Here is a 27,968-nt window from a genome sequence, read left to right as displayed (position 1 = left end):
ATTGGGCTATGTGGAGGAAGTGGTGCAAGAACCATTGACTGTCCAACTGTCAGATCATAAGCCAATCCTTCTGCGGAAGTTTGGTGCTGCTGCAGACTACAAACCTCCTAGGTTTGAAAACGTTTGACTACTCCAACCAAACTTCGTGGAATGGGTTGAAAGCAAGTGGAAGAACTTGCAAGTGGAAGGACCAGTAGACCAAAAAGTGATTAAAAAGCTGCAAGCTATCAAGCAAGAGTTGAAGGAAAGAAGAAAGGAAGTATTTGGAAGGGAAGAGGGCAGAAAAAAAGAAGAGAGATCTTGGAAAATCTGGCCAGATTAAAAAGAGTGAGAAAGGAAGGAGAGTTCAGGAAAGAAAACAAAGTTGAGATGGCCACCATGGAATCTGAACTAGAGGATCTAATTTTGGGGGAGGAAATCAGGTGGAGGCAGAAATCTAGAGCTTCATGGCTGAAAGAGGCAGATAAGAACACCTCTTTCTTCCATGCATTTGCAAATGGGAGAAGGAGAAACTTGATAAGGAGGATCGAAGTGGAGGAGGTGATAGACATGTGAGGGAAATTCAAGAAAAAGTGGCTGCTTACTATAAAAAGCTATACACGGGGGAAACTGGAGTTGGGTATCTTTGGGAGACTTGGAAATAAACCGGCTAAGCAACAACACAACAGGTTGGTTGGAAAGGGATCTCAAAGTTGGAGAGGTAAAGGAGGCACTGAAAAAGATCAATGGTGACAAAGCACCAGGGCCAGATGGTTTCAACTTTAATTTCATTAAAAGTTGCTGGTACTTTTTGCAAGAAGACTTCATGCAGATGTACAAGGAGTTTTGGGAATCCAAAACTCTTGAAAAGAGGGCAAATGCTACATTCATCTCCATATTACAGAAAAAAAGTGGGGCTATGAACATAAAAGACTTCAGACAGATTAGTTTGATAAGCAGCCCCTATAAACTATTGACTAAAGTGCTGGCAGGAAGGCTGAGAAAAGTAATTCAGGAGGTGGTAGGGGAAACTCAGATGGTTTTTGTAGAGGGCAAGCAGAATAGCAGATTTTGGACGGAGTGCTGGTGGCCAGTGAATGTATAGATTCAAGATTATAAAGTGGAAGGCCAGGTTTAGTGTGCAATTAGACATAGAAAAGGCTTACGACCACGTTGAATGGGGTTTCTTGGAGGAAATGCAAAGGTTGATGTGGTTAGGAGAGGTTTGGAGAGGGTGGATATATGGGTGCATCTCATCAGCCTCTTTCTCACTGTTAATCAATGGGGTGTCATCAGAATTTTTCCAAGCTTCTAGAGGACTGAGGCAAGGGGATCCACTTTCCCCTCTGCTGTTTGTAATAACTATGGAAGCTCTAAATCTGATTATGAAGAAAGGAGTGCAGAGGGGATGGTTAGAAGGCTTCAAAGTTGAAAATGAAGGCCCGTGTATATCTCACCTACAACATGCTGATGATACACTAATATTCCTAGATGCTTCAGAAAATAAAGTGCTGAATCTTAGGGCTATTTTAGCCAACTTTGAGATGTTGACGGGTCTGAAGGTGAATCTAGAAAAAAGTTTACTGATAGGATCTGGGAACCTTAGTGTGGAGGAAGTAAGGCATTATGCAGAGGTGCTGGAATGTAAGGTAGGGGAGCTACCTTTCACTTATCTTGGTTTGCCGGTGGGAGCCAAAGCAACAGCTAGTAGTATCTGGAGACCTGCAATAGAAAGGGTGGAAGGAGGCTAGATACGTGGAAAGCCAAGTATCCTTGGGTGGGAGAACCACACTCATAAAGAGTGTTCTGTCTAGCTTACCAACATGTTATCTTTCCCTATTAAGAGTTCCCAATGGAGTGGCGAGGAAAATTGAGAAAATTCAGAGGGACTTCCTATGGAAGGGTGTGGGGGGTCTAAAAAATTTCATTTGATCAAATGGGAAAAGGTTTGTAGAGCAGAGGGGGAGATTTAGGGCTGAGAAGGGTGAAATTGATTAACAAAGCACTCTTAGGGAAATGGCTGTGGAGGTTCGGGCAAGGAGAGAGGGAAGCATTATGGAGGAGGGTGATAGTAGGAAAATATGTAGTGAGATTCGGGTGGTAATCAAGGAAGGTAATAAGTTCCTGTGGGGTAAGTGTGTGGAAAGGAATAATAAGTTTCAATCAAGAGTTCAGAGGCTTAGTTAAGTTTAAAGTGGGGGAAGGCCTTAGGGTAAGGTTTTGGGAAGATGAGTGGCTTGGGGTGGGAAAATTGTGTGAGGTGTGTCCCAGACTTTACAAGCTGACAGATCATGAAGCGTCCATTGAGTAGTGCTATGAATAGAGAGGGAATCAAGTGATTTGGAAACCAAAGTTCAGAAGACCTTTGTTGGACCAAGAAGTGGAAGAATGCATTCTACTATTGGAAAGTTAGAAGAGACAAAACATCTCCAGAGATACAACAGATGGCTTATGGTGGAAAGAGTGCAAAGAAGGTAGATTCTCAGTAAAATCATTTTACAAGACTTTACTGGGAGAGGGTAGGGATTCAGATCAGGTAAAAGGAGTGTGGGGTAATCCAGTACCCCCAAAGGTGGAAGCTTTTGCATGGCTGGTGGCACATGACAGTATCTTAACCTATGATCACTTGAAATCCAGAGGCCTGCAGTTCACAAATTGCTGTTTTATGTGTAATTAGGGGGAAGAAACAGTCATCCATTTATTCTTCTCTTGCAATGTGGCAAATTTCATGTGGAAGTTTTTCTCCTTCTGTTTGGAGAGAATTTTTTCACCCTTTGGTTCCAGCTGAGAAATTTTCTAATGGCCGAAAATCAGAGGTAGCAAGAAAGCCAAAATTTTGTGGAGCTGTATTCCTTTTGCTGTATGTCGTCTCATTTGGAAAGAGAGAAATAGAAGGATCTTTGAGGACAAGACAAAGAATGTCGAATACTTGTTAGCAGGGATGAGCAACTCGATTGCAGCCTGGGTTCTCAGTCATCCAGAGTTTGACCAAGTGAACAAGTCTGATCTGATAGAGAATTTATGGAGTACTCTAGAGTTGAATCCTTGTAATTTTGAGTCATTTTCAGTGTAATTTGTTCAGTATCAATGAATTTCTGGAGTCATTTTCAGTGTAATTTGAACAAGTCTCTGAGATGTACTGCTTTTTTCAGTTTTAATGAATTTTCCTTTTTATCCTTCAAAAAAAAAGATAAGATTAGATGGAGACAAAGAGCCAAAACTACCTGGCTGAAAGTGGGTGATAAAAACACTAGTTTCTTTCACAAGATGGCTAATGCCCGGAACAGAGCTAAAGAAATTAGCAGGTTGGAGTGGGAGGATGAGTGGGAGAGTCAGTTGCTGAAATCAAAGTCATTGCTTCTTCTTTCTATAAGCAGCTTTATGAGGAACCTTGGGCCATTAGACCTCTTCCTCTCCATACCCCTTTCAAAAGACTCACAGATGATCAAAAAGATTCCGTAGAAAGGTCATTCACAAAGAAGGAAGTTAAGGAGGTGATTAGAAGAATGGAAAATGAGAAATCTCCTGGTCCAGATGGTTTGACAAATCTGTTCTATATCAAGTGTTAGAATTTTATTAAGCAGGATCTTATGAATGTGTTTCAGACCTTTCATAGCAGCTCCTCTCTGCAAAGAATCCTGAACTCCACCTTTATTACCCTCATTGCTGAAGTTTTAGGGGCTGTTAATCTAAAGGACTTTAGGCATATAAGCCTCCTTAACAGCTTTTATAAAATTCTGGCAAAAGTCTAGGTGGAAAGGTTGAAAAAGGTTTTGTCCAATGTGATTTCTGAGAATCAAGGTGCCTTTGTCCCAAGTAGACAAATGTCAGATACTGTACTTATCACAAATGAGCTAACTGACTGTAAGTGGTGTGGTAAGGCTAAGTGTGGTGGTCTCCTTTAAGGACGAAGAAAGGCTAGGGGTTTCGGGTAATAGAGGTAGGCAAGGATCTTCTATTGATAGAATCGTGTGTTTGTTATGGTCTACACCCCATTTTTATAAGGGAAGATCTCGAGGCCCTGAAGGAAAGGAGCCAAAAAGGGGTTTGACTCCTATTTGGAAAGGGGATCTTCAATTCGGTGTTGGTTGTCAGGAGGGCACTGCTAGGGGTTCGCCACATGTCACACAAGATCTTTCAAGGACAAAGTTTCCTTTCGTCTGAGGATTCTCCTAGTGCATGTGTGCTACTTCCTTTCGCGGATCCCCAACTTTGTATTCCATAATTTCAGCCTATCACCAACACCACAAGCCAGGTGTGTAGTCCATAGTCATGGGCACTAGGGAAGAGAAATCTATAGGCTACATAAAGAATGAAAGCAGCCAAGTGACACTTACTGTTCATCTTCCGCACCATGAAGTTACAATCACCATGATATTCAAACCAGTACTCCATCCACCCGTCAAGTGGTCTATCTCGGCAACCAACTCCTCGTACATTGGAATCAATTCCCCAGGAATGTTTTCAGGTGTAGGAGATGACGCGTTGATACAGTACCGACCAGAGGCAGCGCCAGTAAAGCCACAACATCATCCATTGTAACACCGAACTCTCCAAACGCACCAATGAAAGTGTGGGTACGGCAACACCAATGCGCCACCAATGGCTCCATGAAATTGACACCACCACCCCCTTGAAGACCCACGAAGCAATCAACAAACTTCAACAAGCCTGTATCGCGCAGTAGCCTGCAATACATGGGGTTCTCCAATATAAATGACGCCCATGAAGTATAACTGGTGGAGCCATCGGAACCCACAGTTCTAGGCTCTATGCAGCGGTAGACAACTTTGCATGTTTGTCGCCCATATAAACAGAGGAGCTCCTTGCCTTCAATGATGTCGAAGGTATTGTCCTTACCCATCGCCACAAGTATCGGAGGCCAGAACCCCCTTCCCGAGTCAGCTTCCCTTACAGACTCGTATTCGAAAAGCAACTCCACTACATCTACTTCCCGAACAAAGTCCAAGAACGGACATACCTCCTTTGTCACTTTCTCTCGTTTACGAGACTTCTCACCTTTGCTAGAACCCTTAGATTGCTTACACGGTGCCATCGAACACAAGAACACCGCAAGAACCCCAGAACGGAAAACACAAAAAGCATAAGGGAAACAGGGTAGCAAAGCAGTTGCAATGACGGAAGCACAACAACTCAGACGAAAATGAATGAGAAGAGACCATCCTTCCAATCCGCTTTTAAAGATGATTCGAAGACTATCCGATAACCAAAACAGCGCCACAGGGAAGTGACGACTGCCCGGATTACCCATCATCTTTCCATTGGGAGACATATTGTCACGTCAACATCCCAAATAAAAAAAAAAAGAAGAGAGTTAAAATCGCTATGATTCGAATGTAACCATGGAACATTCGTATCCGTAGCCTAAACGATGGCTACACACTACACTATCCGACGTACCCACCAGCCAATCAGCGTTCAATTATTAAAACTCAAACTGACAATAGGATTCAACACCATGTGCGGCAAAAGAGTCACATATGTACATAGTGTAAACAAAATATGGGAGATAGTCCACACCTCCAGTAATGAATTAAGAATAACTTAGACACAAACATCCCATTGCCAAAATATTTGGGGGTTATCGCCCCATCAATCAAAGAAATCTCACCACAATATACCAACACAATGTACCATTTTTAAATTGAAAACTCAAACACTTTCACAGCCTACCCAGGCAAATACATGTTTCTTGCCAGGGAGCCTTCTATCAAAAGTCATGGAGATGCAAAACGAAAAGTAATGACACCTATGACTTTCAACAAAAGCCTTCCAAGAAATAGAGGGCTAATAACACAAGAACCGAGTTGGACCTCAAAACAAATACAAACCAATCGCATCATGTTAAAGTCTTTGCACTCGCAATCGCATTATATTAAAAATCCCCGAATTCAAAACAAATTTCTCACCCCATTATTGCCTTTTAAAACGTGTTGACGACACAAATGCTTATTGATAAACCTAACCCACCAATAAGTAGGGGGCTAAGTGTAAGTACATGTCATTCACCACGACGGCGATTGGAATGAAGGTATCAAATTGGAACCACAAAAACACCCATGGCAACACATAGGCCGGCGTGGATCTGCGATGAGCCCATAACTCATCACAAACTTGCAATGAGCTCAAGGACATCGCGGACTTACGATACACTTAAGTCGTCTTGTGTCTATAACAAGCCAAAACTACTCGTGAGAAAACCACCAGCCGATGACGAAGCAAGTGGGCCAACACATCAGATTAGCTCTAACGTCATCCATGCCATGTCAACATAGGGGACCCACGAAAGGAAGTAGCACACATGTACTAGGAGAATCCTCGGGCGAGAAGAAACTTTGTCCTGGAAAGATTTCGTGTGACACGTGGCGAACTCCTAGTAGCGCCCTCTTGACAACCGACACCGAATCGAAGATCCCCTTTCCAAATAGGAGTCAAACCCCTTTTTGGCTCCTTCCCTTCAAGGCCTCGAAATATCCCCTTATAAAAAGGGGGCATAGACCATAACAAACACACGATTCTTTCAATAGAAGATCCTTGCCTACCTCTGTTACCCGAAACCCCTAGCCTTTCTTTGTCCTTCAAGGAGATCACCACACTTAGACTTACCACACCACTTACACCAATATCTAGTGTGCAAACTAGATATTGAGAAAGCGTATGAGCATGTAAACTGGAGATATCTTGATTTTGTTCTTGGGAGAATGAACTTTAGCCGCAAATGGAGGAACTGAATGAAAGTTTGTGTTTCTTTCCCTAAGTTTTCAGTTCTAATCAATGGGAAAGTGGTGGACTTCTTTGAAAATTCTAGAGGGATTAGGCAAGGGGACCCCCTCTCTCCCTTGCTTTTCATCTTATCTCATGGAAGTGTTTACTCAGTTCAGTAAGTTGGTTGTTGCAGAAGGTTTGTGGGATGGTTTTGAGATCTCTCTAGGTTAGGAGAAGGTTCATCTTCTCCAGTTTTCTGATGACATATTGTGCTTTATTGATCCTTCTGCAGATCAGCTTGATTTTATGCTTGGCATCCTTTGTTGGTTTGAGGCTGTGTGTGGGCTTAACGTAAACTTGGGGAAAAGTGTGATTTTTCCAATGGGACAAGTAGAAAAATCTGGAGGAGTTGGCTGAGGTTTTGGCATGTCAGATGAATCATCTCCTCGGGAAATATTTGGAGATCCTTCTTGGGGCTAAATGCACCTCCTCTGCTATCTGGGATCCAGTAATAGAAAGAATGGAGAAGAAGTTGGCTTCCTAGAAGGCTAAATACCTCTCTTCATGGGGTAGAGTAACTCTGTTAAAAAGTACTTTATCAAACCTTCCTACATACTTTCTTTCCCTCTTTCCCATCTCCTCCAAGGTATCCAAGAAGTTGGGAAGAGGACAGGAAAATTCATTTGGTTAACTGGGACCAGGTCTGTTTGCCTATGAAAGGAGGAGGCCTGGGAGTGAGAAAAATTAAGACTTTTAACTCTGCTCTCTTGAGTAAGCAGATTTGGAGATTTGGCTCTGAAAGAGATGCTTGGTGGAGGTCTCTTATAGCTGCTAAATTTGGTGTTGAGTGGGGTAATTGGAAGTCCTTGGATTCTTTTCAGACTTGGGGCTGTTCTCTGTGGGAGGGCATTATGAAAGCTTTCCCTTTATTCTCGGAAGGTTTGGAATACAAAGTTGGGGATGGCAATAGGCTGAAATTCTGGTAAGACCCTTCGTGCATGAATATTCCCCTTGCTGAGGCCCTCACACACCAATAACTTGTGAATCTACCTCCACCTCAATAATCAAGTAGTCCAAACTCCAAAGGAACTTCCAGCCTCAAGGTTAGAACACAATCTAACTCGCATGTAACTTCAAAATAAGTTTCTTTTAAAATCTTAATTACAAGGACTACATCCGTACTCAACTTAGAGGCTTAGTTCTACCTTTATAGGCTCCAATTTAAACTTCAAAACAGACCAGAAGCAACTCCTAGTTGAAGTAGGATTTTTTTTAAGATAAATAAAGAAGAAAATTAATTAAACTAAAGAAAAATGAATACAAAAATGTGATAATGCATCACCCAACACCAATAAACAACCAAACCACCCCAAAAAACTAACAAAACTACCTACCACAAATCAGACCCAACAAGACTCTCACAGCCAGCCACAAGAAAAGCCCAAAAGAAAATGCCCAAGGCCCCTGACTTATCCCCCATCTCAACTTTCCTTAGAACAAATCTAAACAGCCCTCCTAATACATAAAACAAAACCCATTCACTTCCCCTTCACATATACAGAAAACAAAATCCATTCGCTTCATTCCATCATTTGAAAACTAACCTCTTTTTTTTCTCTTCATGACTTTTTTTTGCCTTCATCCTCTTGTTAACTCTTCATAAAACAAAGCCCATTCACTTCCCCTTCACATATACAGAAAACAAAATCCATTCACTTCAATCCATCATTTGAAAACTAACCTCTTTTTTTTCTCTTCATGACTTTTTTTTGCCTTCTTCATCCTCTTGTCAACTCCAACCCTAAATAAACCTCCCCTTAATCTAGCAAAAAAACCTTTGATACTGGCACAATTCAGTTATTTTTTTGGTGCCCAAATCTTTTAAATGTGTTGGAAATGACCTCAAAACTCTTCTTCTCCCAAAGATTATCACTAATCCTTTCAAACGTTCTAGAACCACATTCTTCTCAAAAACTTGCTCTGCTGTCAAAACCACATCCTTCACCTCAACAACTGTAGATTTTTCCACAGAATTCAAGCTGTCCTTCTCATGGACCTTCAACAAACTACCAGTAATTTCTTCCACTTCCATAAAGGCCTTCTTTGCAAATTCCCTCAAAGAAGCACCTATATTGGGCAATAACCAACATATTTCATCCAAAATTCCAGACATAGTATCAAAATGTTTTTGATAAGAAGTATCAATTCATCAAAAAGAAAAGTACAACCAGAGGCTGTACAAAAGAGATACAAGAATAGATTCAAACCACAAAACCATTGGGGGATACAAACAGGCTTTCAGAATTAAACAGAGAGCTGCAAAAAGAACTGTCAACTTTAAACTTAGTTGATGACCAAGAACAGAGCTTCCCCACGATCTTCTGCCACACTTCGTCTTCTTGACAGCTTTTGTTTTGAAATATCCTTGAATTTCTATCTTTCCAGATCACCCAAAACACTGCACCTGGAATCAGATGCCATAACCATTTCCCTTTCTTGCTTAGGCCTTGTAAATTCCAGCTGTTGACAAAAGTCGCCAAAGATTTTGGCCAGCAACTTCTTATTGCAAAAATTCTGAGAATCCTCACCCAGATTTTGTGAGTGAAGCCACAGTGAAGAAACAGGTGATCAACAGACTCCTCATCATTGTTGCACAAGACACACCTTTTAGACATAGTATCAAAATTAAAGGCAAGATTTCTGAGATTTAAAACTAATTATGAGAAATAAAGTAAGTGGTGTGTGTGCTTATGCACTTATTGTTATATATCATTAATAATTCTTATTAAGTGATAACATAATAATGTAAGATCTGTGTATATCACTAAGAGGATCCACTAAGTCCTAGGCATCAACTAAATGGCATCATGCACTTTTAACTGGGGTATAGCTCACCTAGAGTACAATCAAAGTATTGACAGAACTATAATACAGTTTTTTTTTTTAACTGTAAGATGTGTTGAATACATTGAATCTAAGGAACAAAAATGTCCATAATAATAAAGAAAATAAGGAAAGAAAGCAATCATCGTCACCTGAAAGATAAGGTTTTTGGCCACAATAAATGATGTGATGCTCATATAGCAATGGATGGGAAGAAGAAAATAGAATCGTGACTGTAGGAAATGAGAGTGCATAGTGGAACATAAAGGACCTAACCTCCCCAAAACAAGAACTGCCAGCGCAGTTGTTCCAGAAGCAAGAGCTGTGTCCATAGAGCAAGCTTCTGCAAAAGCAGAATCAGTTTGAAGAAATGCAGAAGAAACAGCCTTCTCAATCTCCCTTGGGAAATCTTCATCCTCTATGATGAACCTTGGTAAATGATTACAGGCAAAATCAGCAGCATGCTTCCCTCCATGTCCATCAAAGACCTAAACCAAGGAAGAATTGAAGTGAAATAATGAAATTGGTTCCTACCAAACTATTATCCTTGTTCTATTGTTCAAGTGTGTCATTCTGTTTCTTGTATAGCAAAATAAAAATTTATTAAAAGAAAAAGACGATACAAAGAAACAGGTCACAAGGCATCACCCCACATACTCTGCTTTTCAAAATGTCCAGGCTATCAGCCAAAAATCCAAGTGCATTATGATCATCCTAACACAATATTACAAGTTTCAATCCTCGATGTCTGGCAAGTATTTTGTGGCTTCTTTAACTCTATATAGTCAACCTTAAGGATATATCTGAAGATATGTGTAACAATCTATGTTTAAAAAAAAACGTCAAAGCAATCTACTCACACTCAAATCATTGCAGAAATAACACACTGGTATCAAAGCACCATACACATGATCCAAGGCTCTGTTCATCATCATCACGGCCTGTTGGCATCATCTGTCATACCAGGCAACCACCTTGGATACCAGAAAAATTCTACCAGATGACAATGCTTGATTTATGTTCTTGGGAGTAGATCTTATATATACCCTTGAACCTTGATTTCTTCCATCAGTGCTCATTCCCTATGGGTGCAAGTAGAAGTTTTGAGGTTAATTCCACTAGGGATGTATGACAAAGTGTTAACACTGTCTTCAAAGTGTCAATCAACTGGGATGTTCATTGGAGGAAAAGGAAAACTTGGGTATCTAACTGACAAGACCAAGGAACTCGATGAGATTAATCCTGCACATAAGTGGGAGGGCAAAGAATTTGATGATTATGTCCTTATTGTTGAGTTCATTGCATTACTAGGATAGTCCATCAGAAACATTAGAAGGAAAGACAATAAGAATGATATGAAACAAAGTGATACAAAAAACACTACTACTGTCAGATTGCAGAGAGATACCAAAATTATAAAGCTGAAGAGGTCTAAGGTAAATTGATCTGCTCTTTACTTTTCATTCTTGCAACTAGGGCATTAGGTAGGATGATGCTTACAGCTGAAGACTTGGGGTCAAAAGCAGGTTTCAAAGTCAAAGATAATACTATCTATCAAAATTAAGGAAAGAAAGGTGAAAGACAATAATTCAATCATCTCTCATCTCCAGTAGGCAGAAGAACTATAATTTTCATGGACATGTCCAAATGATCAGGTCAGATACTGAGAGTTATTTTATGGTATTCTGAAGCAGTATCTGGATTGAGGATTAACCCTTTTTTTATCAATAGATTAAGGATTAACCTCCACAAAAGCATTTTTATGGGCTTGGAGAGTTTGATAGTTCTTTGTACATACGCTGGAACTTTGGGGTTCCCTATTGGCTCCTTGCCCTTACCTGGAGTTTCCCTTGGGCATTAAGCAATTATAAGTTCAGGCTGAGGATTTTGATATATAAAGGATGGATAGGAGGAGATTATCGGGGTGGAAACATCAATTCTTATACTTAAGAGGCAAAATCACTCTTATTAAAAGTGCTTTAGCTAATATCCCGGTGTTGCTATCCATTATTTCCTAAAATGGCAGCTTTTGTAACAAATGATTGGAGAAAATCCAAAGAGACTTCCTGTGGAATGTGAGGGGTGGTACAAAAGCTCTCCTTGGAAAATATCTATAGAGATTCCCTAGAGAGGAGCCTGCTCTGGAAAAGAATTATTGGGGCAAAATATGTTGAGGTCCTTCATGGCTGGACACCTAGGGAACTGACCTATGGTGTTGGTTCTAATAAAGGGATCATAAAAGTTTCCAGTGAATTTCAAGCATCCATTGATTAGTAGGGGATGGGACAAGGCAACGAGAATCAATTCTAGGAAGATGAGTAGATCTTGGTAAATTTTGTGAGATCTCTCCAAGACACTATAGAGCATCAAACCAAGAAGGCCAATTGGTTATGGAAGCATATATAATCCAAGGTGGGAACATGGTGTTATCTCCTACTTTTCAAAGACCACTGCTGTCAAGAGAAACCAATGCTTGTATGCCTCTTGCAGAAACTTGAAGCTTCTCTTGTTTCCCCAAACAGAATGGATAGTCTTGTTTGGACTTTGGAGAGTGGAGCATGACAGCAAGTTCAAGTCTAATCCACTTATCAGGGGTGTCACTTAGTCCGTTGTTGTTGAGTGAAGATGGGTTCCTCCAAAAATTGAAGCTCCCATGTGGCTTTTTCTTTATTTCTTCCTTCCTTTCTTTCTTTTTTTTTTTTTTTTTGGGGGGGGGGGGGGGGGGGGATGAATAACTGAAATCCCCCACTTGGCTGTTATTTAAGTGTGTTAACAATCAGCCATCTAAATAGAGTGCCCCTCATTCTATACCATAGACATATGTGCAAAAGAAGGGAGCAGACAGTTCACCATTTGTTTTTATTGTGCTCAACGTACAAGTGTACAACAATTGCTCCTTTCAGCTTTTTGTTTAACTATCATAAACCATGGAACAGATGTGCAATTATTTGGTCTGTGATTCTATCTGATATTAGCAGGTGTGTTGGGAAGGAAAGTAAGAGACATATCTTCCATGTAAAAAGAAAAACCTTCCTAGGCTTTGTATGAGTGTTATCAGTCTTATTATGGATACTGGATTAATTCTTAAAATTATAAGATCTTTCCATTAAAGGGATTTTGTTTTCCATTGGCAAAATGTTTTGGGTGTAAAAGGTGGAAGCTATAAAGCATATCAGGCTTTTGTAGTTCTCTAATGTACATTTTCATTTTATTATATTCACAAACAAGTTAATTCTTATTTATCAAAGATAAAACAAAAAAAAAATGTACCACATGTTTTCCATGCAAATGGAATTCACAAGATTTCTACTTTGAGAGATTATTCTCATAAGGACTGAGCATCAATAGATAGAGAAATACCCCATAGAAGGCATTGGGCCCTTCACAGAAATTCTCGTGCCCATAATCAAGCATGAAGTCATCAACACAAACATATGCATCCTCCATGCTCTGACGAAAACCAATGTCTGCCCAACCCCCTGAGCGAACAATTGGAATGAAATTTGTTTCACGAGCCCCTTCAGTCATGTCAGGCTCAATAGGAACATCTGACATTCTGACCTTCACCTGCTAAAGTAGTAATAACTAATTCAATGAAAAAAAATCTTGCAAACAGAGAAAACAAAGAAAAGAAAGTAACAGTTCAGCAGCTACACTCTTGAATGCAGAATAATAGTAAAAAAATTACCAACAAAGTCTGGTTTTCAGACGTGCAAACAGGAACCAAAATATTGTTTATTAATATCCTCCCAATTTTACACTTGATTAAATTAAGTAAAATAGAAAAGAAAAGCTTAATTCATGGAACTAAGCTGCATTCAGGGAATTCATGAAAAAATAAATTACTGCCACCAAAAAGGTTGAGAACAATGGTGCAGAGAAAAATAATACTGGAAATGATACTAAAATATTTGCCCTAAATAATTGTTTTGAACATAATTGGGTTGTTGATCTTAAGAGCAACATTTTTTTTCGGTAAATGATCTTAAGAGAAATTATAAGCTGCAAATGGCACTAATATGAAGCAAGTGACACATAATACCCTATTCCAACATCTGAGCCACAGTCATTACACAAAACAAGTAATGAAGCTGCTCTCAAGGCTGATTAAAACAAAACATAAATTTTTCCTTTCCCTGGGAGGGGATGTAAAATTGTCATGAAAAGGTGGGTAAGAGTAATATTAGGTAGCCTACCAGTCCAGGTCAATTACAAAGTAAATCTACCAGAAACAGAAGCATAATAGTCATACTGTGAGTCTGTAGGCTGATTAAAACAAAATATTTCTTTTGCCAAGAAATGATGGAGATGGCTAAGAGTAATAATGGGCAGTGTACCAGTGGGACTGATACCTTCAAAGCTCTCAAATCTAGCAAACTGTTTCTGGGTTTCTATTCTGGCTGCTGTGATAAGTATAGTATGAGCGGAAAGAAATAGAAGACTGTTGCACCAGACTTCAAAGGATGTGGAGGAGCTAATTTCCTTTTCTTTCGGAAAGCTGGTTTCTTGGGTCGCGGCTGTGGCTGCTAAGGGACTTCAGCAGCAAATCCTGGCATTATTGCTGAGATTTAGAAGCCTGTGGAAGTTGTAATCTTGCTGTATTGTAATTTCTTTTGCCCGGCCAGGGACTTGTTCCTTGAGGGCTTGTTGTACTCTTGATTATCTCTTTAATAAAACTTACCTTACCTTTCTTCAAAAAAAGGTAATAATGGATGAAGTACCAGTCCATGTCAAGTACAGAGTAAACTACCAGAAACGGAAACATAATTGGCACTGTGAATTTGTGAAGCATAAAATAGAAGCTGATAAAAAGCAAATACCTGGCCATACCATCATTCTACCAATATTTCGCTGGGAAAAGTCATCAAAAAACAAAAGCTAGAAAGCAGAGATTGTGAGATGAGATGACAATGGCCCCTCCCTGTCTCAGGCAACACTTTAACAATTGCCTAAAAACAAGGTTATGACTTATGACCCACTTTTCCTGGACTGACTGTTAGATGATCATGTACTGAGGGCCTAAAGCCCTGTTTTTAAGAAATTCTGGTAGATCGATTTTCCTAACTTTCTGAAGCACGTATCAAAAGAATGTAATAGATTGGTCCATAATTTTTATCTTTATAAATTACAAGATCAAAGCATTCTTTGATATGCACGGATCAAAATATCAATATGCCTGATACTCTAAGTTGGGTATCAATTTGATATGAGTGGTCATAATTTTTTTACTATTTTTATTTTTATAAGTATTAGAGGCATGGGATCTATCATCCCAAAACTTTTAAAACATGTGTATTGGTGTATCCATGCATATCTAGGATTCTGGATGCACCAATACACCCGATATGGGGCATATCATGTTGATATTTTGATCCTTGTCGGTATGTAATAAAATCACAAAAAGTGTAATGTAAAAGACCTACTGTGAGGATACTGCCTAACTCAGAAACAATTAAAGGTGTCTGACCTGAACAGAGAGGGGTAGGAAAAAAGGGAAAGAGAAGAGGGAGAAGAGAGGTAACTTGAGATACAATTGCTCGCCCAATTTGGACACATAACTGCCTTGTATTTACATTAGGTCACTCTAGCAACAGCCACTTCTAACTAACTTCTGGTGTGTTGTGCAGCCTTCTGAGATGACATGGCTTCCTCAGGTGTATCTTGGCATAACAAGGAGCATTCACTAAGATGGCTAGGCCTTGTGACTGCTCATTGACTGCTGCTGTGGGCTTAACACCCACCTTCATAAACCATGGGGTAAGTACAAACAGCAAATGGCTGAAAATCAGATAGTACAGGCAGGAGACAAATACAAGATTATCAAGGCATTTCCCAGATCAGAACAATCCTTTCCTACTCTAGGTAGACTATAATCATAGGCATTTGTTGATTTGATCCCAGTGCGCATTCATCGTAACAGACAGGGATATCACCTCCCTTACAAAGTGAAGTGGGGTCCATTCCATCATAAGGCTCCACCTCCAAGAACTGAGGTACCAAGCACTAGGACTTTTTTTCTGGGTATCAATTAACTTTCTCAATGGTCAAATAGTTGAAACAGAGAAACACAAATGTGTAATCCTCCAAACAAGAATTTTATTGTTGCTACATGTACAGCTAATATTTTGAGCCAAGTGCATATGCACTGCAACTACAGTATCATCAGAAAGCCTATCCAGATATCTTTACGGGATCCAGAGTTTCACATAATTGCCAGATCCAATTCCATCTCCAATTTCAAATCCACCCTAATCCAAATGCAACCTAAGAGCAGGAGGTCCACCAAACTAATAGTCTTTTCTTCTGCCTATTAACATTTTGGTAAGGAGCTTATCCTTTCAAAAACATGCAAATCCAATTAATGTAAAATCAATATGATCTAAGGATAGAATTGATGTATTTTGAGGAAAATTAGCTAAGCAAGTTATTCTTTCGGGGGTTTAGGTCAATCATGGACCATTAGGGCAAGCTTATGAAAGATAGACGAAAGCTCATGATAGGTATTATGATTATGTGGCTTAGGTCTCTGCAGCTAAAAATTTCAACTAAGGCTAAAATTTGTATAGAAAGAGAACTAGAAACTTCAATATATTGAGATTGGAAGGGAATTTCTTCAGAACAGTTTTAAAATGTCAATTAGGATGATAGACTAAGGGGGCAGCTTGATAATAAAAGTGTGCTCTCATCAAGTTTGGTGGAACAACTCTTAGAGAGATTCATCTCTCTGGTTTTGTGGAAACTGGCTACAGAACTTGCCCAGATCAACTCAGCAGTCCTCTTTTAGTGAATCAATGGTTCTCTTCAGATCTCATTGGCTTCTCTATTCCCGGAAGCCTGGAACAGAAATGGAAGCAAGGAAAGAATCAAAGAAATAAATCAGTTCTCTAATTCCTATCCCAAGCTCAGAATTTTTGGGTGATGATATTTTCATATTGAAACTTAGTTTTTGAAATTTGAACTTACCCTTCTAGCTTGCTAATGTCTAAGGAAAAGGTTAAGACTTACAAAAAAAGGAAAAGGGTTAGTTTTCTAGAAATCTACTGTTCTTAGTAAACACTAGAAGTGCTATTTATGTAGCTTTCAAACTTACCATCTATAGGAATTCCTATAGTTACTATTTGTTGTAAAATGATTTACTATTTTTAGTAATTTTTGGTTTCTTTATATTAAGTTAGTCTCACTATTTATAGGAATTCCTATAGTTACTATTTATTGTAAAATTATTTACTATTTTTGGTAACTTTTGGTTTCTTTATATTAAGTTAGTCTTAGTAAGATTAGTAAAGTGTATTAGAGTTGTTTATGAGCAAGAATCCTTATTCGAGTATCCCCATGGGTCACCTATGGATTTGTCTTAGTTCTAGAGTAATTAGAAGTTGTTCTGGATCAGTCTCTTAGTCCAAACTAAGGCATAAAAGAGATCCATGTACCGTGTTGAATGTATAAAAAAAGTTGCTGTGATTGAAAAAGGAAGCGTTGATATAAATAAAAGTTTGGTTTAATGAACTCTGGTTGTTGCCAGGTATGTTTCTCTTTTTCCCATCTCGCTTACTTGTTCTTTTAAACAATTTATCTCTTGGTCGTTTACCCTGGCAGCAAGAGTTTTCTCTTTCTTCCTAATCTCCTGCTCATTCATTGGCAGACAGCAAGCTTTCTACTTACTTCACCTATATTCTTTGTCCTTAATCACCTTCTTTCACCCTAAAAAGCCTATGATGTGATGTGAAAGTTATAGGAACCCCCACCTTCCCTACATAAGTTTGGAATAAGAACATGGGAAAACATGTTAAATCCCATAACATGTTACCCAATTTATCTCTTGGTCGTTTACCCTGGCAGCAAGAGTTTTCTCTTTCTTCCTAATCTCCTGCTCATTCATTGGCAGACAGCAAGCTTTCTACTTACTTCACCTATATTCTTTGTCCTTAATCACCTTCTTTCACCCTAAAAAGCCTATGATGTGATGTGAAAGTTATAGGAACCCCCACCTTCCCTACATAAGTTTGGAATAAGAACATGGGAAAACATGTTAAATCCCATAACATGTTACCAAAAGTCATAACACCATTTACAAAGTACAAACAATAAAAGCCCATTTGGGAGGGCTTCAGCTTTGATTAAGCTGCTTTCACTAAGCCACTTTGAAGAAGCTACTAAAACTAGTTCAACAGAAAGTTGATGTTTTGACTGAATGAGAGCATATTGGGGCTTTCCGGTTTTTTTTCGTAAAGTATAATTGTTATTAATAAAAAGTATATGTAAAAGGCCCCTTGTATAAAGAGACTAAGAGAATCAGTACAAGTATGTCAAACATAGCTTCTAGGCTGTTGTGCCCACCTTGCAAAGCCAGAAGCCACTGCCTGAAAGCCCTCCTAGGTGGACGCTAATGTGTCCCTGTAAAGCCATAATATCACTTTTTTTAGTTTTTTTATTTGATGTATATATTGATCAAATGTGTTTTTTTTTTGGCAGTGGTTGAACTGTTTGACCAATGAACTGATGGCCTTTCTGGTTTTCCTAACGGTCCAAGTATGACAACGCTGCTCACAATACTGACCTGCAGATCTAGTGTTTAAGGGCAATGAGAGATCAGATCAGAAACAGAGCTGTATAATTAAGAAAACAAATTGAAAAAAGGAGAGAATACCCTAAGAATCAGCACCTAAAGAGTCTATTAGGAGCCAAACCTAATAGTTTGAAGGAATTAGCCCCTTCAAAAATGTGTGGAATGTGGACCAAACCAAAGAAGCAAGCCTGCTTTAAAAGGTATATCTATGTATAGACTCAGAGTAGACATGCTAATTATATTGACTTCTATGCCAAAAAAAGAAACAAAATATCTTCAAAAATCTTCTAAATCCCCAAATATTTCCAATAATCTAATACTACTAATTAAACTCAAAATAGGAAATAATCTAAAAGACAACTCAATAGTAAACTCAGAAACTAAGTTTTCGTCCAAGTTTCCAAAATAGGAGGTTTTGGCAATCTTGACAGCTAAAAGGGCTGGGTGGATCTAATTAGCTACATCTAGATAATTTTCTTAATGAACCCAACTGCTAGTAGGCCCATCATGGTGCTGAGCCCACAATGGATGAACAGAACTTCTTTTCTTTGGCAGATTTTGGCCCCCCATCACTTCAAAATGTTAAATAAATTTGTTAATGTTTAGATTCCCTTTGTCCACATTATCTAAGTTTTCTCATAGAAAAGGAAAGATAAATAAAATAACAGTAATTACTCCTGTTGATCTAGTCGCCAACCATGCATTTTTTGCATAAGTAGTCAACCATCCACCATTGGTGACTATCTTGTGAAATCGGTCTGATACTCAGATTGAAAAGGTCAAAACTCAGAAGCCAGTTATCAACCTTAGAAAACCGGAACTAAATATGGAAATGTAGATAAAAAAAGCATGCTTTTATTTGTGTTTTCAGCGATAAAAATCAAGAGAATCTGAGAATTATTGAGAAGGGAAGAACAGTAGAAAGAAGAGAGGAGAAAGTGGGAAGAATACATCCAATCCAGGGGGCTGAAGAGAACCCCCACTTCTACCATATTAGTCAAGCTATTTAATTAATTTTAAGGGTATGAAGAAATAGTTGGTTAGCCACAAGTGTGGGGTTCCATACCCACACTCAGGCTCTAGTGTGTGTGGTTTCATACCCACACCTAGTTGTTTCTAATTTCTTTTTAGTAGTTATAATTTCTTTAGTTTCTAATTTCTGCTAAGTTGGGCTGGCTGGCCTTATTGTTTCTATATTTTGTTTATTTCCTATTCTTGTAAGGATCCTAAAATCTATAAATAAAGAAGTGTATGGGGCAGCAGATTATTCACCACATTTTTTCTCTCTCTCTCTCTCTCTCTCTCTCTCTCTCTCTCTCTCTCTCTCTCTCTCTCTCTCTCTGTTAACAGTTCTTCTTCTTCTTCTTTCAAGTTGGTATCAGAGCCTTATATCTAGGGTTTCTCATGTGGATTTAATTCAGCCGACTACATGAAAATTGTTTAGGGCAAAGTTCAGAAAAATCCTTATTTCGGCTGATTCTTGGAAGTTGCAAGAAGGCTTTAGCAGCTGTCCTAAGATTGGAGAGAGCTTCTTGTAATCAGGAAGAATCAAGCAGGAATTGAGTGATCAAAATTGGAGGTGCTGAACAGTTTTTTTTTTTTTTTGCTGACAGTAATCGATTGATCAAGTTTGAAGACTGAAGGTAGCGATCAGTTTTCTGGGCTTTTTTCTTCATAAAGTAAGTACCTTTTCTTGAGATTGATACTCAAAAGGACTTTGTTATTCATTCAGAGAGGTACGGATAGAAAATCTCAGGACTGATATCAATCCCAGGACAGTAGTTGACTATTATCTAAATGCAAAATCATTGTCCTAGGTCGGCTGTTATCAGCCTTGAAATACAATTTTTTTCTTGTCATGGTAGTTTAAAGCCTCTTCTTAACTTAGAATGGAGTACAAGAACCAAGGGGAAGATGCTTTTGGGACTGGTGGTTCAAGTAACATGACTGAAAACACCTTTCAGATTACAACTGTTAAGTTTGATGGATCAAACTACTTGGAATGGGCCCAATTAGCCATGATGGCTATTAGGGGTAGAGGAAAATTGAACTTCTTGCTAGGGGATGTGAAGAAACCCTCCAAGGAGGACCCTACTTGTGCTAGATGGGTCCGAGAAAATTTTTTGGTGATGACATGGCTGTACAACTCTATGCAGCCACATCACAGCCGAAACTACTTGTGGGCCAAAACAACTAACGAAATATGGGATGTTATGAAGGAAATTTACTCTCAACCTCTTAATGTTGCTAGGGCTTATGAGCTAAAATGTGAAGTTAAAAATCTGAGGCAAGGAGAGAAGCAGGTCTCTGTTTACTTTTCAACCTTAAAATCCCTGTGGCATGAAATTGACCATTTTGAAACAATTGAGTGGGAATGTCAAAAAGATGCACAAACATATAGAAAGCAGGTTGAAACTAACGGAGTTTTTAAGTTCCTAGCTGGTCTGAACTCTGGATATGACATTGTGAGACAACAGTTGTTGACAAGAGATAGTGTGACTTTATCACAAGCCTATTCCCTAATGCATAGTGAAGAAACTGAGAAAGGTTATGTTGCAGACAACTCTCCGGATCAACCTTGGTAGCAGTTAGACCTAAATCGGGAGGGGATAAGGAGAAGGAGGCTACGAAGGCCTTAGTATGTGAATACTGCAAGAAACCTAAACATACTAAGGACACCTGTTGGAAGTTGCACCCTCATCTAGTTCCAGCAAAGCTCAGAAATAAGAAAGGGAATGCTAATATGACTATCAACACTGATATTACAACTTCATCAAGCACAAGAGGAATTCCTAGATACCCTAGTTGCAGTCCGAGCTGCTCTGACTCAGCTAGAAAATGAATTTAGTAATTCAACTCAGCCTACATCAATTCAACAGCCTACTTCAGCCCTTGCTCATACAGGTACAAGAGCTACTGCTTGTCATGCTTCTGTCCCAGGTAATACTAGACCTTCCTAGGTAATAGATTCAGGTGCTTCAGATCATACGACCAGCATATCTACTCTATTTAGCACCTATTGTTTATCATGTGGGAGAGACAAAGTTTCTATTGTTGATGGCTCTCTTGTACCAATTTCTGGCAAGGGAGACATCAAATTATCATATACTATCTGTTACTGTCGAGTATGTAGGGGTATTTCTGTCTTTGTGCTTGTGTTTAGGTGCTGATGTGTAAGTTCATGTTAGATTTAATGTCCCTAACTTAAGTAGGGGCATATGTGACTTTTCCACATTATTTTAGTAATATAAGATACATCTGGCCGAATGGGAGAGAGTGCTTTTTCTCTCATTCAAACCAGAATCTTTTCTCCTTGTTTATCTTTTGCTCTTCTCCTTTCTCTCTTTCTCTCCTTCTCTCTTCTCTCTCTCTTCCTGGACTTTTGTTAGTCTAACAGGCAAACCGAACACTAACATGGTATCAGAGCTGAACTGAGCAAATTGAATCTGCCCATAATTTTGTTATCTACGCACCCAGCCTAGGGTTTTCTCTTGTTTTCTTCCCCATCAGCTAGAAATAAGGGAAAGGGCTGAAAAGGAGTGATCGCTCTCTTCCCTTTGAGGTTTCTATGCCTCCAGTTGTGGTGTTTGTGGTCAGTTGCTGCAGTTTCTAAGAAGCCCTCCCCTAATCGATGAAGAGAAGAGGGCTGATTCATATGGTGCAGTGGGTGTCTTGTGTGGTCTGATTTTCGGGTGATCGAGTAAGAGGTTTTATGCATTTTTTCTTGGTGTGAATCAAATAAGAGGTCTATATCAGACTGTATGGTGGGATTTCAAATTGTAGTGTGCTAGCGTTTGTGCACCCTTTAGTGTGCTTCGAAGGGGGGTGTTCCTCAAACAGTGTTGTGAAGTTTCAGACAGTCGTGGAGTTGGGTTTGTGGTGTAAAGAGTGCAATTCCTCAAACAGTGTTGTGAAGTTTCAAGCAGTTGTGGAGTTGGGTTTGTGGTGTAAAGAGTGCAATTTGCAGTAGTAAGTGCTGAAATCAATGTGTAGTGTGATTTAGTTTGCAGTTTGCCAAATTCAACGATATCAGAATTCAGCAATGGGAGACAACAGTGATAGCAAGACTAGTGTGATGGTCCCTACTGACTACCTGAATGTTCAAATGACCTCCATTAAGCTGAATGGAGAAAATTATGCACCTTGGAACAAATCTGTAGAAGTCTTTCTTAAGGCAAAGAATAAGGTGAAGCACCAATTCTCATGAGTATGATGATTGGGAATAGGCAGATGCACAGATCATCACATGGTTATGGAATAGTATGGAACCCAAGATTAGTGTAAAAGTGTTTTAAAACGCGGAAGCGTGATGCGAGGCATTCCACTAACTAGAGGCGTAAGGCGTAAGTCTCCTGAACACAATGAGGCGTAGGCCTCCTTAAGAGGAGGGGGGTTATGAGGAGGATGAAAAGGAAGGGGAGGATCTCATTTTTTCTTTATTTTTAATAAAAATCTTTTATATTAAGAAGAATAAAGATGGATAACAGTAGTTCAAAGGGGGGGTCTTGTTGAAGCGAAAAGGGGGCGAGGGTCTTGTTGAAGCGAAAAGGGGGCGAGGGGGCGAAGCCCCCCAGCCGAAGGGACAGGGAGTAAACCATTTTCTTTCTCCTTATCTATTCTTCCCTTCCCTTACTTTTCTTTTCTTTCCTTTTCTCTTTTTTTCTTCTCTTTATTTTCGTTTTCTTTCCCTTTCTTTTCTTTTCCTTTCCTTTCCTTTTTTTTCTTTTTTCTTTTTTCTTTTTTTTCCTGTATTTTCATATCAGATGTGCACGAGACACACGCAAGAGGCGCACGCCTCTAGCACGCCTCATGAGAAAAGCGCAAGAGGCATACGCCTCTTGCACCTGAGGCGTACACCTCAGAGGTGCCAGCGCCTAAGGCATACGCCTCAGGGCGTTTTGGGAGCGCCTCCTTTTAAAACACGTGTAAATTTCATGTTCCTTGATACTGCCAAAGAAGTGTGGGACCATGCTAAGAAGTTGTATTCGGATCAAGACAACACAACCAGTTGTACCAGGAATAGTTTAATCTACAACAGGGTAATCAAAGTCTTGAGGAGTACTATGCTAGCATGAGAAACATTCATAATGAATTGAATGTTTATCACCCCCTCACTTACGATGTCAAAATTCAGCAACAACAGAGAGAATAACTTGATGTGACTCGGTTTTTGGAGGGGTTGAAATCTAAATATGAACTAGTGCGGGCTCAAATACTAGGAAGGTCAGCTCTCCTTTCCTTAGAAGATGTGTTTACTTAGGAGGATTTCCATTTGATCTACTAAGAACCCTAATATTTCCGATAAATCAGCCCTAGCAATACCCAGAGGCCGTGGTGTTAGAGGTGGAGCTGGGGAGCTCAGTCTGGCCATAGTGGTAGTAGTGACCAGCATATGGCCGGAGTGGTGGTAGTGGACCTACATATAACTGTGGTGGTGGTCGTACTGGAGGTCGAGATTTAGGGGGAGCCCGTGGCAGAGGATGTAGTTTGGGTCCAAGGAGGTGTACACACTGTGGTATGGATGGACATACCATTAATTATTGCTATGACTTGCATGGTCCACCTTCAACTTGGGCCAATCATGCCGTAACCAGTGATAGTAGCTTCAGACAGGAGAGCCATTCAGTCGATCAGGTACCTCCTACATTCACAGATGTTACTGGGAAGGAGATGATGAGTATTCCCCGTGATGAGTATGAGAGGTTAGTACAGGTCACATCTCAACCGAACACAGCCACTCTCGCACGCTCAAGTATGGTTTGTCTGGCATCCACACCTCATCCCTAGATTATTGATTCTGGAGCCTCCGATCACATAACTGGAACTCCATGTGTGTTTTCTTCCCTCTCTCATTACCCAACATCACAATCTGTTACCCTTGTTAATGGTTCCACATCCTCCATTTGTGGTGTTGGTAATGTTGACCTGGACCCTGTATCCCTATCCTTAGTTGGGGAAACATCATTGTGTTCCCTTTAGTCCTAGAGTTGATAATCATGTATCAAGCCCCTTTTTCTTTGGTTCATTAATATGTTTGGTGTCCTTATAAAGTGATGTCATACAATGGATATAAATATTTTGTCATTTTTGTTGATGATTATTCAAGGATGACGTGGCTCTGTTTAATGAAAGAAATAAGTGAATTGTTTACCATTTTCCAAAAGTTTTATGCTGAGATTCGCAACCAATTTGGTGTTCACGTTAAAATATTTCGTTCTGATAATGGTCGTGAATATCTCTCTTCATCATTTCAAAACAACCTAGACCAACATGGCATTATCCATCAAACTTCATGTACCTACACCACACAACAAAATGGGGTGGCTAAGAGAAAGAATCGTCACCTCTTGGAAATAACTCGATCCCCCATGCATCACATGAATGTTCCCAAATCCTTTTGGAGTGATGCTGTGCTTACTTCCTGCTTCTTGGTTAACCAGATGCCCGCGTCTATCCTTGATGGTCATTCCCCATTCACCACATTGTTTCCTACCTTGTCTCTGTTTCCTCTCTCTCCTCGAGTTTTTGGATGTGTTTGTTTTGTTCATAATCTGGGGCCAGGAATGGACAAGTTAGATGCACGGTCTATTAAGTGCATCTTCCTTGACTATTCCCAAACTCAAAAATGGTATAAGTGTTATCACCCTAGCTCTCGACGTTCCTTTGTATGTGCTGATCTTACTTTCTTTGAGTCTACTCCATTCTTCTTGGGGTCCAGTGATGTTTCTTCCACCCCATCACCTCCTCCCCTTCCTCTTCCAGTTGTAGACTCTGTTCCCCTTGTTCCCGCAATGACCAAGTTTTTGCCTCTGGTGCTACCACCTGTTGAACGGCCATCGATCCATCACCTGTATACACATTTCCCACGTGTACCAGCACCTCCTCCAGCTTCATCATCATCGACAGATCCGACAGTTGTTACCACACCAGCCCCAACCCCAGTATCTGATCTTGATCTTCCCATTGCCTTGCGAAAAGGTAAGCGTAGTTGTACCCTTCATCCTATTTCTAATTATGTTTCACTGACTCATCTTTTCCACTTCCCATCGCCAGTTTATCTCTTTGTTATCCTCTGTTGTTATACCTAAGGATGTCGAAGAAGCCCTTGCCTCTCCAGGATGGTGTCATGCGATGGAAGAACTCTTAGCTCTGGCTCATAATCATACATGGGAACTCACCACTCTTCCTCCTAGTAAGCAGGCAGTTGGTTGTAAGTGGGTTTATACGGTTAAGTACTTACCTGATGGTAGTGTAGAGTGGCTAAAAGCTAGATTGATTGCCAAAGGGTAGTCCCAAACCTATGGTATTTGGTTATACAAAGACTTTCTCCCCGGCTGCTAAGATTGGTTCAGTCCGTGTTATGATTTCTCTTGCTGCGATGTATGATTGGCCTCTCTATCAGCTTGATATCAATAATGCCTTCTTGCATGGTGATATGCTCAAGGAGGTTTATATGGAGCAACCATCGGGGTTTGTTGCTCAGGGGGAGGATGGTAAGGTGTGCCGACTACTGAAGGCCATTTATGGGCTTAAACAGTCTCCTCAAGCATGGTTTGGCAGACTCTCAGGCAGGGAAGATCCTATTAGTGGTGTATGTAGATGATATTGTCATTACCGATAATGATAAAATGGGCATTGACAGGTTGAAGATCTTTCTACAGGAACATTTTTAGACAAAGGACCTTGGTAAATTGAAGTATTTCTTGGGGATAGAAGTAGCAAGGTCCAAGCATGGTATTAACTTGTGTTAGAGGAAATATGTTCTTGATTTGCTTGAAGAAACAAGTTTGTTAGGTGCTAAACCAGCTGAAACTCCTATGGAAACAAACACTAAGCTAAGAAGTGAAATGGGTGAAGTGTTTGAAGACCCTAGTAGATACCGGCGGCTGGTAGGTAAATTGAACTACCTAACCATCACTCGTCCAGACATTTCATTCACAGTTAGTGTGGTAAGTCAGTTCATGCAGAAACCTCTGGTTCCACATTGGAATGCGGTTATAAGGATTGTGAGGTATTTAAAGGGGGTTCCTGGTCACGGTTTGATATACAGAAGTAGTGGAAAACTTGAAATAGAAGAATATACTGATGCTGATTGGGCCAATTCTATATCTAATAGGAGACCTACCACAGGCTATTGCACTTTTCTTGGAGGTAATCTGGTGACATGGAAAAGCAAGAAGCAGACAGTTGTGGCAAGAAACAGTGCAGAGGCAGAATATAGAGCTATGGCACATACTACTTGTGAAATGGTGTGGCTAAGGAACCTTCTACAGAAGATGGGATACATTGTTGATACTCCAATGAAGCTCTACTGTGACAATCAGGCTGCAGTTCACATTTCTTCTAATCCGGTGTTTCATGAGAGAACCAAACATATAGAGGTTGATTGTCACTTTGTTAGAGAGAAAGTGCTGAGTGGAGTGATAGACACTGCATATGTCAACACAAGGAACTAGTGGGCAAGTTTGTTAAATAAAGGGTTGAATCGGGGGAGAGTAGACTACATATGTAACAAGCTGGGATTATATGATATATACTCTCTAGCTTGAGGGGGGGTGTTAGTGTCGAGTATGTAGGGGTATTTTTGTCTTTGTGCTTGTGTTTAGGTGAAGATGTGTAAGTTTATGTTAGATTTAATGTCCCTAACTTAAGTAGGGGCATATGTCACTTTTCCACATTATTTTAGTAATATAAAATACATCTGGTCGAATGGGAGAGTGTGCTTTTTCTCTCATTCGAACCAGAATCTTTTCTCCTTGTTTCTCTTCTGCTCTTCTCCTCTCTCTTTCTCTCCTTCTCTCTTCTCTCTCTCTTCCTTGACTATTATCAGTCTAACAGGCAGACCGAACACTAACACCATCACCCTATACTCAGCTTTGCATGTTCCCAAGCTTAGTGCTAACTTACTTTCAGTTAGTAGTATTACTAAAAATCAAAACTATTCGATAACTTTTTTTCTTGATCAGTGTATTTTTCAGGATCTAGAAACGAAGAAGGTGATTAGGATTGGCCGTGAGATGAATGGAGTCTACCTGCTAGAACATTCACAAGGGGTGCAGAGTGAAGCAAGGAAATTATTTGTTTCTCAGTCTTGTAGTAAGATTATGCTTTGGCACAACCGCTTAGGTCATTTATCTTTTGGGTCTTTAAAGAGTCTTTTTCCAAACTTGTTTGAATCAGTAGAAGTGTCTGGGTTAAAATGTGAAAGTTGTGAACTAGCAAAACATAGTAGATCATCTTATCCTTTAAGTAATAAAAGAAGCAACCTTCCTTTTGAGATTGTGCATACCGATGTTTGGGGGCCCTACCATACCCCCACCATGGGGGGGTGCAAATATTTCTTATTATTTGTTGATAACTATACCCGTTTTTCATGGGTCTATCTTATGCACTCTCGAGATGAGGTCCCCTCTCTGGCCCAAGCTTTCCATCAGATGATCTTAACTCAATTTGAAACCAAGATCAAGATTCTTAGATCTGATAATGCCAATGAATACTTTGCAAAACCATTGGCATCCTATCTCCTTGATCATGGGGATCATTCATCAGAGCACATGTCCTCACACACCTCAGCAAAACGGGATTGCTGAGAGAAAAATAGACATATTTTAGAGGTAGCCAAAAGCATCATGCTCAACTCCAATGTTCCCATACGCTTCTAGGGAGATGCAATCCGTACAGCCATATGCCCCATTAGCAGGGTTCCTTCACGGGTCCTAAACATGCAAACCCCGTTCAGTCTTCTATATCCAAATAAGAACCTTTTCACTATTCCCCTCAAAACTTTTGGGTGTACTTGTCTTGTTCGAACCCT

General features: G+C 39.8%; 1 protein-coding gene across 2 annotated transcripts in view; it reads right to left on the bottom strand.

Moving 5' to 3' along the window:
• DBP1 (DNA-binding protein phosphatase 1) overlaps nt 1-27,968 on the bottom strand; it is a 46,761-nt gene that overhangs the window by 11,414 nt on the left and 7,379 nt on the right. Inside the window, exons 2-3 of one of the 2 annotated variants that reach the window (XM_088958627.1) lie at nt 12,949-13,158; nt 9,865-10,076 (exon numbers count right to left, since the gene is read on the bottom strand). In XM_088958627.1, coding sequence (XP_088814753.1) covers nt 9,865-10,076; nt 12,949-13,158 — 422 coding nt within the window. The remainder of the gene's footprint in view (nt 1-9,864; nt 10,077-12,948; nt 13,159-27,968) is intronic. The other variant, XM_088958628.1, reaches the window with a different exon arrangement.

This window comes from Nelumbo lutea, chromosome 8 (assembly GCF_056320005.1).
Source record: "Nelumbo lutea isolate HS-2025 chromosome 8, American lotus-T2T, whole genome shotgun sequence".
Classification (NCBI taxonomy): Eukaryota; Viridiplantae; Streptophyta; class Magnoliopsida; order Proteales; family Nelumbonaceae; genus Nelumbo; species Nelumbo lutea.
The sequence above is the reverse complement of the archived record's forward strand: the minus strand, read 5'-3'. Positions and strand labels throughout refer to the sequence as shown.